Here is a 13,273-nt window from a genome sequence, read left to right as displayed (position 1 = left end):
ACAACCAATTCCTTCATCAATGTTCTTCGACAATTCGGCTGTCGGAGAGGCTTTCCAGATGAAATTTATTGTGACAATGGTTCTTGTTTTAAGAGTGCTGAGAAGGAAATTACCGAAGAATTCAAGAAAATTGAGAACAAAGAAATTTTGGATTTCACTGTGATGAGAAAAATCAAGTTTTTCTTCAACCCCCCTCTAGCACCTCATACGGGTGGGAGCTGGGAGAGATTAATACAAAGTATCAAGAAAATAATGAAAGAAATTTTAAAATGCAGATATCCGCCAGAGCATGTACTCCGGACAGTACTTTTAGAATGTGAAAGCATTCTCAACTCCAGGCCATTGACTCTTGTATCACTTGATTCGGACGATGCAGAAAGTTTGACTCCCAATCATTTCTTGATTGGACCATCCAATATTTCACCATCATTCACCGAAACTGTAGAAAAAGACTTAAATTTGATGTCTTCTTGGAGAGCTGAACAAAGGTTAGCTGATATGTTTTGGTCAAAATGGTCAAGAGAATATTTACCTACGTTAATCAGAAGCAGTAAATGGTATAGAGACAATGGAGAAAGAAGCATACAACTGGGTGACGTTGTTATAATGGTGGATCCAGATGGACCTAGGAATTTATGGCAGAAGGCTGTTGTTATCAACGTCTACCCAGCAAAGGATGGGAAAATAAGAACAGTGGATGTTAGAAACTCCAACAACACCATTTATCGAAGACATGTTGCAAAACTTATTGTTTTAGATGTTAAGAAGTAATTGTCATTTCCCAAGTCAATTACTGGGTGGGAGAATTGTTATATTTTTCATAGAATTTTATAAGGTGTTATTAATTTTCAATTGTAAAGTAGCCATTTGATGTTTCCAAGGTTTTAAAAAAAAAAAGATTGATTGAAAAAATATATTTGACGACTGATGACAGATTTTTCATTTTTGACCATATTTTCGACCTTCGACCGGATATAAAGCAATTATTTACAGGTAAAGACTCTAACACCAATTTACATAAAAATGTTATTCTAATACTTCGCGCTTCGAAACAGCCAGATTATTCTTATCGACATCATCTTCTCTATCTATTCGTCTGAGGTTATTTAATGGAAACTCATGATCACATAGTAAACATGCATATCTATTTCGCGCATTCATTGCTGTCTTTTCACATTAACTTTCTATAACTCTATAACAATAATGGTCACAACGATTAAAAAAAAAACTAACTGAAAACTACTTAACAGAAGGAAAGCTAACCAACCGTTTAAACAATCACACAAAACGTCATTTTGAAAGGTCACAGAGTAGCCTTCAGAATTCATATAAAATCAAATAGTTGACAATAATCTAAAATACAGATAAGTTTTAAAGTAAAATTGTTGAAATCCGAATGTAAACCTGAATAATTTTACAACTGTTCTTTGTACATACATCATGGTTTCAACCTGGAATGATAATACTGTTTTTCTATATGAACAGATTTTGAGATAGCGATATGAGGAGATTAGTGACACAGAATAATGTCCATCCTGTACATTCCTGAATAAAAACACCTTTGGACCGACCATCAATACCTATCATAATAATTATAATGAATGAAAACCTATATTCCTTGACAGCAATCTCAACTATAGATAAGTTTTGGAGAAAAATTGTATGAAATCCGAATTTAAACCTGAATAATTTTGCAACTATTTTTTGTACATTAATGAAACTTCCTACAGAGGTGGACATACATCATGATATCATATTCTGAAAATCTCAGGGTGGTCACAAAGTCACTAACAAAGTTACATTCAGTTACTCATACAGCTTCATGAAACAGTCTGTATATCGAAACATATAACGTGGTGGACGGTGTTTGGATATCTGTGATATCTTGTTATTCAGAACCCAAGGCATCATGATGAAATTTTGAAAATTAGAAGAATTATCATCAAAATTTTAAGATTCATTTTTCCGTAGCTGCAATTTTGGAACGCTCTATAGAACAAACCGGATGTAAGACCTTCGTGAAAATCTGATGTATTGTTCTTAAGGTTGATATAAATATAATATGTTAAAATGGGGAAAATTCACTGGACCCGCTTTTCCTAAGTAAGTGTGCGGGGTCCTTTCTTCCTGAAAACGAATGCCATTCCTCTGGATATACGTAGGTATTCGGCGGCACTCTGGGCTATCAAATGAACTTCAGGCAAAGAGAAGAGATCCTGTGCTTCTCAGTGATCATTCTGAATCTAGCTTTCCCAGTTTCTCCATAGTCATGTTCGTCGTAGTCCGAATCTTATCCCGCCAAACGATTAACATGAACCGCTCGCCTCATTCATCTGTGTAGTTGCTAGATACGGTACACAACATCTTTGGTAGTTTTCATCACCGTGTATCCTTCTTCCCAATCCTTCAGAAGCTCAGATGATAATTCTCTCTTCTTCTACGGGTTGTAAAGCCAGAACAACTCTCAAAAATTGAAACCACCTTCTGCAGCTTTGCTATCACACTGAGTTTTTATTGGATCACTCCTTTTTTGGAGATTCTGTCGGACTCATTTATGTTCTGTAGACTGCCTTCCAAGCTGCTCAACAGCTATCTCCATTCTGGGCTTACATCCAAAGTCCAGGTCACAAGAGAACCTTATTTCTCGCCGAACATAATACAGGCTGATGTCTCTCATGTAGATTCTTGTCCTGAAGATCTGTAGGCCATGGTGAATAATTGAAGTTCCAATTCCAATCTCTTTGATATTCAGAGACCACTTTGGTCGGATATTTTCCAACAGCTCGATTCATTCTTTCGACCATGCCATCTGACTGTGGTAAAGGGCCGTTGTTCTCGTCTTCTTGATTACGAGCAGTTTGCATACATTCTGGAAGAGTCTGGACTCGAAGTTCCGTACAGGTTGTACAATTACCAATTTAGGCAAGAAATATGAGGGCTAATTCGAGGCGAGGTTATAAAAGGGTCAATATCATTCCGATTGGGCTAAGGGCGTTTGGGGGGTTATATCGTAGCACGCAGGGAATTGTTGATTTTTTCAGGAAGATTGAACGAACCTTTCAGGAATCGAAGTTTTCTTTCAGTTTTCTCCATCGTGAGGGTTTTCATTACATGCTTATTAAATATTTTTGAGCTGATTATTGGTTTTTAATTCTTTTCGATTTCATTTTCAATACTGAGATTTGCTGATTTTCTGCTAGTTTTTTTTCTTGAATTATTTTAATTATATCTTTAACTAGCGTTTCAATATAATATATCGCGCGAGCACAGTCGCGCGTTTAAGCTGCTTTATCCATGCATTACTGTGAATTATTTTATACATTTCAGAGGTACTTTCTGCTTACTGAAATAATAATTTTTTTTTCAGGTGTTTCCGGTGAGAATAACCTTATTAGCTGAAGTTTTCCATCAATGATGTTAACTCTCCTCGTTACTGGTAAAGATGTGACTAGTTGTATTTGATTGAAATCTGCACAGCTCACGTTTTGAAAGACGTAGATAATGAAATCCGTTTTTTGTCCACTTTTCAGCCTGGAATTAGTAGATGTGTCTATTGAAATTGGTACCGTGAACCGACGTGAGATTGATCACTTTGAACTCTATTTTTATTATAATCCAAAAAGTTTTCGATAAAAACACGTCATCAAAATATGGGAAAAATAATAGGAAATGAGTTTTTTGTATAAGGAAATCAATTTCATCAACCTTTCAAGTTCACTGCTGTCAAATTTCTAATAGTAACACTAATGAAAAATATACCTGAAAAATACATTGAACTTATCAAAATTTGAAAATAAGGCAGTTGATTCTACAGATTCGTTTGTTCAAGTCAGTACGGTTGATAATGAGTTATGCAAAATATAAATGGACATACGAACACGTCAAGAAGTTCAATTAAGGGCTTTGAAGTCAATTTTCAAACGATCAGCACCGAATAAATCATTTGAAATAAAGAATAACACAATTCGAAATATATTACCTATCAAGAATACAAACGATAATCGTGACACATTGCAAAATGAGTATGGAATTTCTATTACTTTCATAAAATATTTATTAGGCAATGTTGATATATAGGGTATTATTCTGGTTTTTTATTCAACAAAATATTTTTATGAAAGGTATTTAGCAGGTTAAGAGATATGACAGTAAGCGATGACCGCCATTGAACTCAAGAAACCCTTCATTGTGTTCACTGGTAACCGCACGTACATATTCCTCACAGGGGTTAGTGTGGAAAACAATTAATAATTCAGGAAGAGCTGTCACTCGTAGAACGGTTAACCTCTCTTTTAAAAGATTCAGCTTCTGACTTTCGGATTCTATATGTAAAATTTCGAAGTCTTTGTTGGAGTTGTGTTTTGCATTCAATAGATGCTCAGTAATCTTGGAGTTTCCAGTGCCTTGAATGAAACAATTTCTGTGTTTTTATACTCTCTTCTGAAATTTTCTACTAGTGTGACCTAAATAACAAATAAACAATTACTACAAGTAAGCTTATCAACTCAACATTTATCTGGCTTATTCGTTTCATCTTCATCATTTTTTATGTACTAGCTGACCCGGCAAACCTAGTTTTGCCATTTAAATTATTTCTAGGGTAGATAATAATAACTAACTCATCGTGATTGCTCGATTGGTCGTAAGAAAAAGGAATGCCTTTTTTTCTGTTCTGTACAATTTTTTTTGGGAATATTTTGTTATATAAACCTTGCCCTAACAATAATAAACACAACAAAAAAAAAATGTCCAAGTTGGTGCGATCGTTTGAACAATAAAGCATTTTGAAGTAAACCATAGATCCTCTTTTATTAATATAGATTTACCTAAAGTATCATTCGTTTTAAAACCTTCCGATATCAAGAGTTTGATGGGATCGAAATAGAATTAAATAATAAAATCAATTTTTGGATTTGACGATTAGTAAAACATCTTTCATGAACCTTCATGATATACGGATAAAACAATTCATAAGAACTCAACACACCCCTGATCGCAGAAAATAGCGGCGTATAATAGTATGATACATAGATAAGTAGATATTCGTCTTTCAAAGAGTAATTCTTCAATAGAATTAAACAGATGAATAACGAGTAGGCTTCCAGGCCTTAGCAAAGTAGCTCCCCAACAGCTGAGATGTCCCTTTCCTATCAAATTTGAAGCTGTAAAATTAGCCAATAGTCCTGTGCAACTTATTCATGATTCCACTGTACTTCTAACACAATTTGTGCTGAAGTCAAGACTACCAACTGTTAGGACAGCTAGCCAACTAACTAAATTTTTCAACCGAAGAACTATGGCGCACACAGTGGTGACAGCAAGGTGTCAGAAGCTCTTATCTAGTCGAAGACACTACAACCAGGTAGCAGATTTTTACATTGAACGAATATAATAGTGCGACCTCGAAAGGGTACAAACTAGTCATGGGACCTGCAGCAAATCTTTCACCCTATTGTGATAGGTACAACGAATCATCAGTCAGTAACATAGTTCTGGAGTGTCCGAAAACCCGGTTTGAAGGCAGCCTAAAGAATATCCGCAACCTTATTTCCACTCCACTGATTGGGTCCCCTAAACTTCGTCTATGAAATTATCAATATTTAATAAGAAAATTTAATTTATTGGATATTAAAACGATTTGAGTACCTGGATGTTCGATCGCTGAAGTTACGAATTTGAACAAGCATACAGTTACTCCTGACCCCGTATTTGTACTTCTATCATTTTTGATGAGTTCAAACTTCAATAATTTTCAACCAGGAAAGGCGGTTTTTATGTCGACTGATCCGTACTCTGGCATAAATATCTCATTTCTTCAGTATAAACCTTTATAACGATGAGTGATGAAAATATGCATGTTACAGATGAAAGACCTAATCGACATTTCACTGCGCATGGAAAATCTAATTTCGTCTGAAGTCTCGACAGACGAATCCTAACACGATATATGATGCGTATCAAATTCAAATTTCGTTAGGGGTAATCACGTTCACGATTTCCATATTTAGATTCGAATCAAACGATTCCGCAACCATGGCGTGCTGTATTTTCTTGAAGATAAAGCAAAGAGTGTGACAAATCCGAAAAATTTCAAATCATTGACTATATATCGGAATCTTTTTTTCCACTGGCATGGACAAATTGAGGGCAGAATCTGTAAAATTTTTTATCATATTTTATTTTGTCGTTCTCCCTGAAAGAATTTCACATGTTGTGGGAGTTCAACAAAAGCCTTCTCAACGGAAATATGATAATTCCATCAATGGTATACAATACTTTTGCAATAGAATTTGCACAAAAATTCATCTAGAAAACCAGCAGGTATCTCAGGGAACATTGAGTAATTAATGGACAGCCCCATGTCAACAATATAAGAATTATACCAGAGGCATAAAATGAATCGTTTAATGAAAAATCACTTTCAGCAATTGGACTATATATTTCCCAATATGGGATCAATTGAGACTGTGTAAGTTATTGTACTGTGCTAGCAAGCAGAAAAAACAAATTCTAATAATGGCAATCTTTATTCGCCACCAATGCATACGATATGACGAATTCTTTAACATCTGAATCTATATATTTCGGGAATCTTTCGCTTTAGCATGAGTCATAATACTATGAATTTGTCATATTTTACAGTGACGGAGTGGTCACTGAACGCAAACACCGCGAAACCGCACATATGTCCTTTCCTCTGTTGACCTTGCCAGAGGTAGCGAAAAAGTACATCAACCATCCCATGCCTTCCGCATCACGTCGATATGGATTGAGCACGAGCCTCTGATGGTCGTGATAACAAGCTCCCTCCTGTTCGATTGGGTGTTAATGGAGAGCTTCTCCAGCAGCGATGAGCTTTCGCGACACCAGATACCCCGAGCGCCAATAATAAAGGGCAAAACCTCAATGCGTTTCTCCGGATGAGCCCGCCGGAGTGCGTCAACAAAGTCTGGCTGGTTGTATACAGCCCTTTTTGCGTCATATGTCTCACCTAGTACTCTAGGGCCCTCCCATGAGACACCGACATCAGCAATCACGACTTCGTTCCCCTTGATGCAAACCATATCTGGTTTGTGCAGGCGCCCACTGAGGTCGCGGATGTTCGGCTCCTCAGTTATTTCCCAACCTTTGGCTCGCGCCATTGTGCACATCCTCCTGACCACAAAGTTGTGCCTGGCCAAACGTTTTCCCTTGCCTAAATGGCATCGCTGGAGGACATAACAGAGCGACTCAATTCGTCCACAGCCGCCTCGACAAAGCTTGGCCTCCCTGGGACCATATGGGAGACCTCTAGTTGGCAAGGTATTCGTGCGCAACTTAATTGCGCGAACATAATCCTCACCCGACCAACAAGAAGGGGGAGAATTGATGTAATGGTTCGACACGTTGTCACTAACCGCTTGCGAAATACCCCCAACATAAAAAGAACCCTCGAGCCTGGTGGCATTTGCTCTATCAATCGCATCCTTACTATTGAATTGGGGTTTGATCATCTTGTTCACTCTTTCATCCCAGTAGCCATTCTCGGCCATAAATGACGCAAAGAGTGGGAAGCCAGTTTTACAGGATCTTAGACGGTCTCTCATGATAACAGGGATTTTCCGAGTGAACGAGAACAGTCCCAAACCTCCCAATCTGGTTGGGGTGTATAGTACCTCATCTATGATATGGGATGGTAATTTAAGGATCCTTTTGTAGGTTTGCCGAACAAGTAAATCCACCTTCTTTAATGTTTTGATGTTGATCGAAGGGGACTGCATCGCATGGATATACCTGGGAATCAGGAAGGTCTTGATTATGTGTGCTTTCTGCTGTGGTTTGAGAGGTGCGGTTTGAATCCTACTCAATTGTTCACACAGGTTTCTCACGGAGCAAGGAGTTGCACCTTGGCAAGAAAAATGAAAGCCTAGGTACTTGAAGGCATCTCCAATAGATTTCGTTGGGGGGATTGGCGTCGAACCAATGTAGAACTTAGGTGTGGTATGCAAAAATAACTTCTTCTTTGAAGGCACCACGGCCATAGGATTGCTCTACATTTCGCTGGATTTAGAGTAAGATGACGTGCCTCCAAAAATTTCCTGGCGATGTTCAGCAGAAACTGGGCATATCGGGTATTTTCTGCCAACAGCAGAAGGTCGTCTGCATACCCAAGCACAGGGATGTTCGTCTCGCCGAATCGGACACCGGTTCTAATCTTCAGGCTACTAATGAGCTCATCCATCACCATATTGAAGAGGATGGAAGCTAGTGGGTCTCCTTGCTTCACTCCTCGCAGAATCTGGAGGGTGGTAATCTCTGTGTCCCCACAAAAGATCGTGGTGAATTGATCTTGTTGTTGCCATGATATATTCCGTGGTGTCCTCGTCCACACGGAATCTTCTGAGGGCTCTCCTGATGGTGTGATGAGAGACTCTGCAAAAGCTCTTTGTTGTTCAGTGCCAGGATCCAGTGCCCCTCAAACGCCGGCCCTTTATGACAGACTGAAGGGTCATGTTATTGGCGAAACAACCGTCAAGATTGACAAAACCTCGCTGGCACTCATCCAGGGTGATGTTATTGGATAGTCTTTTGGCGATAATCTTGTTGACTAACCTCAACAAGATTGAGGAGATAGTGATCGGCCTCCAGTTGCCAACCTGCTCCAAATTGTCCTTGGTCTTCGGGATCAGAATAGTACGGCTCTTCCGTAGTGGAGAGGGAACGTATTTCGCCAATATCATTAAGTTGGCCATAACCTCCAGCTTTTCGATCGGGATCTTAGCCAATCTGGTCGAGTCGATGCCATCTGGGCCTCCAGTTGTTTTGCCCATTTTTTGAACTGATTCAAGAAGCTCAGCGTTGGTGATCGGAGAGTAAACCTTGCACTCGGAAGGGAGAAAGTCATACACTGGATTTTCATCAGTGGGTGACTTCTCAGAGAAAATCTTCTTATAGTGCTCCTCAATTGTGGCAGGATTGGGATGGATATTGCTGTTTGAGGGTTCCATTCCGTCAATTATCTCGTTGGCCAGCTGTTTGGGATTGGAGGAGAACTTACGCCGCATATACTGGTATAGCTGCGCTGTGTACCTCCTCCGGCCAGCAATTCACTCTGGCTTTTTTGGTTGGTTCTTTGGACCAGATTTTAGAGTGCGTCCATACGACCTGCAGATGTTTTCAACCCATGAGTCGAAGGCTTGTTGGAATCCTTCTGCTCGTGTGCAAACGGCCTGGCACACCAAAATCAGCTCTAGATCTTCTGAGCTGCTGCACAGCGATAGTATGTGCTGTAGTACTGGGTCTGTGAGATCTGGCTCTTCAGCACTCTCAGGAAGTGTGTCAGAGGCGATATTCTCATCAGCCATTGCAGTCGATGCACCGTCCAACCCATCACCATCCTCGTCCGACTGCTCCAGATCTTCGTCAGCAGGCGCCAGATTTATGATGTCAACCTCCGCACGCCTATCCCTACGGTTTTGTAAAATCCCCGTGTATTCTCTGATGTACCGCTTCTTTTTAATACCCTCACGAGGTCTGTTTAAGTTCTGGGCAAGATAGTCCAGAACTGCCGTGCCGTTGTAGTCCAGCTCTAGTCGAGCCTCATCTCCTCCAGCTCACCAGTTGTCCACCTATTTCTTCTCTCTCTCGACCCCACTTCTGCCGCTAAGTCGGCATTATACTGGTCAGGGTGCGCATGACGCATATGAGAGCGCATTGCCTGATATGAGGCATAGACACTCTGGCATTCTGGGCATTGTCCTTCCACTCCAGTGGGAGGTCCCCTACAAAAGCGTCTCTGATGGTCTGCTAAATTCCGCTGCGTAGCATATGACTTTCCGCAGACACACGGGAATGGCATGTTGTAGTTGCTGATGCCAGACGGAATAAAATTTTTCTCGCCCCGACAATAAAATAAAAATCAAAATTGCAACAACTGAAAATGTGTCCAGAACACCGTCTCCCCTCGAAATATGTAATAAAAAGACGCCGAGGTGGTCCCACGCGCCGTCAATGCATGGGCGCCAGTAATGCAATTCCCCCTTTCCCGACCAATAGTGCCAACAATCCAGGAAAAATCAACCATTTCCAGTCAAAGAAGGAAGGTGACCGCTGCTTCCACCATTTTACAACCATGGTAAGTATTATAACTTATACCTGCACTTTCGCCATTCTGAAATATATTGTGAAATTATTGCATGATTATTGCAGATTTGCCATTTGAGTGGAGATTTTCAAATTTGCAAATGAAAATAGCACTTACTATATCCAGGTATAGAGGTGAATAAATCAATAAAGAGGTATCGTTTTAAAGCACTCCTTTTGATAACGAAATTAACTTATGAATAGGACGTTCCACAGCAGTTCGTAATTATACTACGTCCATCAAGCAATCTCTTCCGCCAAATATTTCTATCCCTCTGACTATCATTTAGGGTATTATTTTCCACCCTCGCATTCCGTCATTCTGATTTTAGATGCATAGAGGATAATCTATCTACAGATTTAGAAATTTTGAGGAATTACTTTTTCGAGTGGCGTTTGCGTCCTAGCCCAAATAAAACTGAGGTTTTGTGTTTCCATTTGAACAATCATCAAAAATACCTATAAAAAATTGAGTGTAATTTTTGGTAATTCGTTTTTGGAACATAACTTCAATCCTAAATATCTAGGAGTTAAACTGGATTCCTCGATAAATTTCAAAGCCCATTTAAAAAATTGGCGTCTACAGTTAAAAACTAGGAATAATATCCTTCATAAACTAACGGGTACTTCATGGGGTGCTGATGCAGCTACTCTTAGAACGGCAGCTCTAGCTTCGTTTTGGTTAATAGTGCTCATGTGCAAAAAATTGATGCACAGCTGGATCTTTTCATGAGAACTATTAGATATTCACCTATTCAATGGTTACCAGTTCTTTCAAACATTGTACCGCCTGATATTCGTAGACCGACTGCGGTTATGAATTCCTGGAATAAGTTCCAATCATATTCCGACTCCTTTCCAACATTCCAGAAAATACAATTCCAAGACTGAAGTCGCATAAACCTCTATGGTACAACTCTTTTCTTAATTCGAATATAAGGGACAAAGACGTTTGGCAGTGTGAATGGAGTAGGTGCACTATTTTCAACAAAGAATTAGTTACTGATCCCTAGAAAACAGTTCCTGGTTTAGATCTTCCCAGGAAAATATGGTGTATTCTGAATCGCATAATAAATGAGGACAAAACTGCAGCATTTTCAGTACTGATAAATCGCGCCGAAATATGAATGACACCTTGCAGCTCAGAAAAAAAAATGTACTGGTGAAAAATTCGGTAAAGATTGTGGGTCTATATTATGATGGATTTTTGAAATGGTACGACCACATTCAGTACTCATCTATTAAGCTAAGTAAAATCAGTTTTGGAATAAGAACATTGTCAAAGTATATATTAGTGAAACAGAATTGAGGATAGTCTATTTCGCGAATGCTGTATCAATTAGAGGTATGGTATAATTTTCTGGGAAAGTTCAGCGGTAAGCTGTAATGTTCAAAGTTCAAAGAAAAATTTTAAGAATTATGTGTCATATATCATTTAGAGAGTCTTGTAGGGGAGTTTTCAATAACAATAGAATTTTAATTCTGTATGCTTAACAGATATTTGATTGTTGATGTTTTTTCATGTACAGAGAAAAGTTTGAGGTATATACTACTCGGCATGACTATAACAAAATCAGAAAACCTGCACTATCCTATTCACAGAATATAGATAAGAGAAAAACATTCATCTTACATGCGCATAAAATTATTCAATGCACTTCCAAATAATTGAAGAATTTCACATAACGTCAATGCTTTCAAAAAAAGAATGAAAAACTGTCTTATTGATATCGAGCCATATTCACCGAGCGAATACTTGTAGCTGCAAAGCGTTTGTGATTGGATTTTTGTTACGTCAATTTCATTCGATCAAGACGAAGATTCCTTGAAATGAAGTTATTCATTTGTTTTGTATCGCTCTTTAAGAGATGGATTATCAGTTGAAAGTACTAGTAAAATATTTAATTGATATTTGACTTCTTCAGCATGTTCGCTCTTCTTGTATTTTTTGTTTTGATTGGAAAGTAGTCTGGTAATTGGAAAGCTTTGGTTGAAAAAATTCAAGTAGTTATTGATGAAAGTCCTCCACTGCTTATTCATATCCTTCCGGTCGATTGTGAGTCTCAGTTGATCTACAAAATTCTTTCTATTTTAAAAGGATAAGTGATTTTTAGTACTCACTGGATATATTCTTTATTTAAAATCTCCTCTACTAGTTTCGCCATCCAGGCATCATCAGGAGTTCTAGAAGATTAATTTTATAATATCAATAAAATTCCTCACAGTAAGTAAAATACAAACTATTCTCACTTTCAATAAGTATTCACACTGAAAACATCTCCAAAAAAAGACATTCATAAACAAAACAAAACGACTGAAAAACATTTAAAATTCTCAAGAAAGTACTGATTTTGGGGTTATGTCCTCGGATTATGGTTAGTCACAGAAAAAACAGAACAACTTTTCACTTAAATCACAGAGTCAATTTTCTTCCAATTACTCATATTCAAATTAAATTTTCAAAAATGGGTTTGTATGAGAGATTGGTTTCAGTCTGGTTATTCTGGTTATGTAATCAAATCTTTCTATTTTCCTCATCAAAGACAAATCTCTTGCGTACGAACTTCATTTCATCTTTTTTGTTCAAGGTGAATACAAATTTCTGTCCAAAATGATCAGAAATATGTGATAGAAGAATTTCAGAAGTGTGTCCATTATTCAGGTCGGTACATATGTAATCTAAGAAGCTCTTAGAATGCTCAGTTACTCTAGTATAGTTAACCCGTAACTGGTGATCTGGGGTTTGACAAACCCCGCGCAAAATAAGAATGGCGACTGTGCAGTTTTGGGTGGGACGTAGTCGGTGGGCTCCTATGTGGGTTTCAATCAGTATGCTCTCGATGTCCTAAGAGTACGCATGTGTTGAAATAGCGCTTCTGTTTCGTGAAATTTCAATTCTCGTCGTATTTGGGGTTTGCGAAACACCACCTCACAAATTACGTAGCAAATTATAATTTCGGTTTCTGCCATGGCTTCTACATCTGCTAATCCTCGTTTCAAAGAATGGGCTCCAAATATTTTGGACCAATTGGAGAGTGAGATGAGTGGTGATAATAGATGTTGCACCTGAATTTCGATACAACTATGAGGGTTCTTCAGAAGAGAGCCTCTCTGACGAAGAAAACGATACAGTGAATTTAGAACAGGGAGT

General features: G+C 38.4%; 1 protein-coding gene across 2 annotated transcripts in view; it reads left to right on the top strand.

Moving 5' to 3' along the window:
* The window catches only part of LOC123321548 (neurotrimin-like), a 652,977-nt gene that overhangs the window by 178,058 nt on the left and 461,646 nt on the right, over positions 1 to 13,273 (top strand). The window contains exon 2 of one of the 2 annotated variants that reach the window (XM_044909212.1): positions 3,368 to 3,376. The exons of the other annotated variant lie outside the window; for it this stretch is intronic. Within the exon in view, the coding sequence (XP_044765147.1) occupies positions 3,368 to 3,376 (9 nt within the window). The remainder of the gene's footprint in view (positions 1 to 3,367; positions 3,377 to 13,273) is intronic. 2 annotated transcript variants of the gene reach the window in all.

The sequence above is a fragment of the Coccinella septempunctata genome, chromosome X (genome assembly GCF_907165205.1).
Source record: "Coccinella septempunctata chromosome X, icCocSept1.1, whole genome shotgun sequence".
Classification (NCBI taxonomy): domain Eukaryota; kingdom Metazoa; phylum Arthropoda; class Insecta; order Coleoptera; family Coccinellidae; genus Coccinella; species Coccinella septempunctata.
Note: the sequence above shows the minus strand (reverse complement) of the source record. Positions and strands in the feature narration are given on the sequence as shown.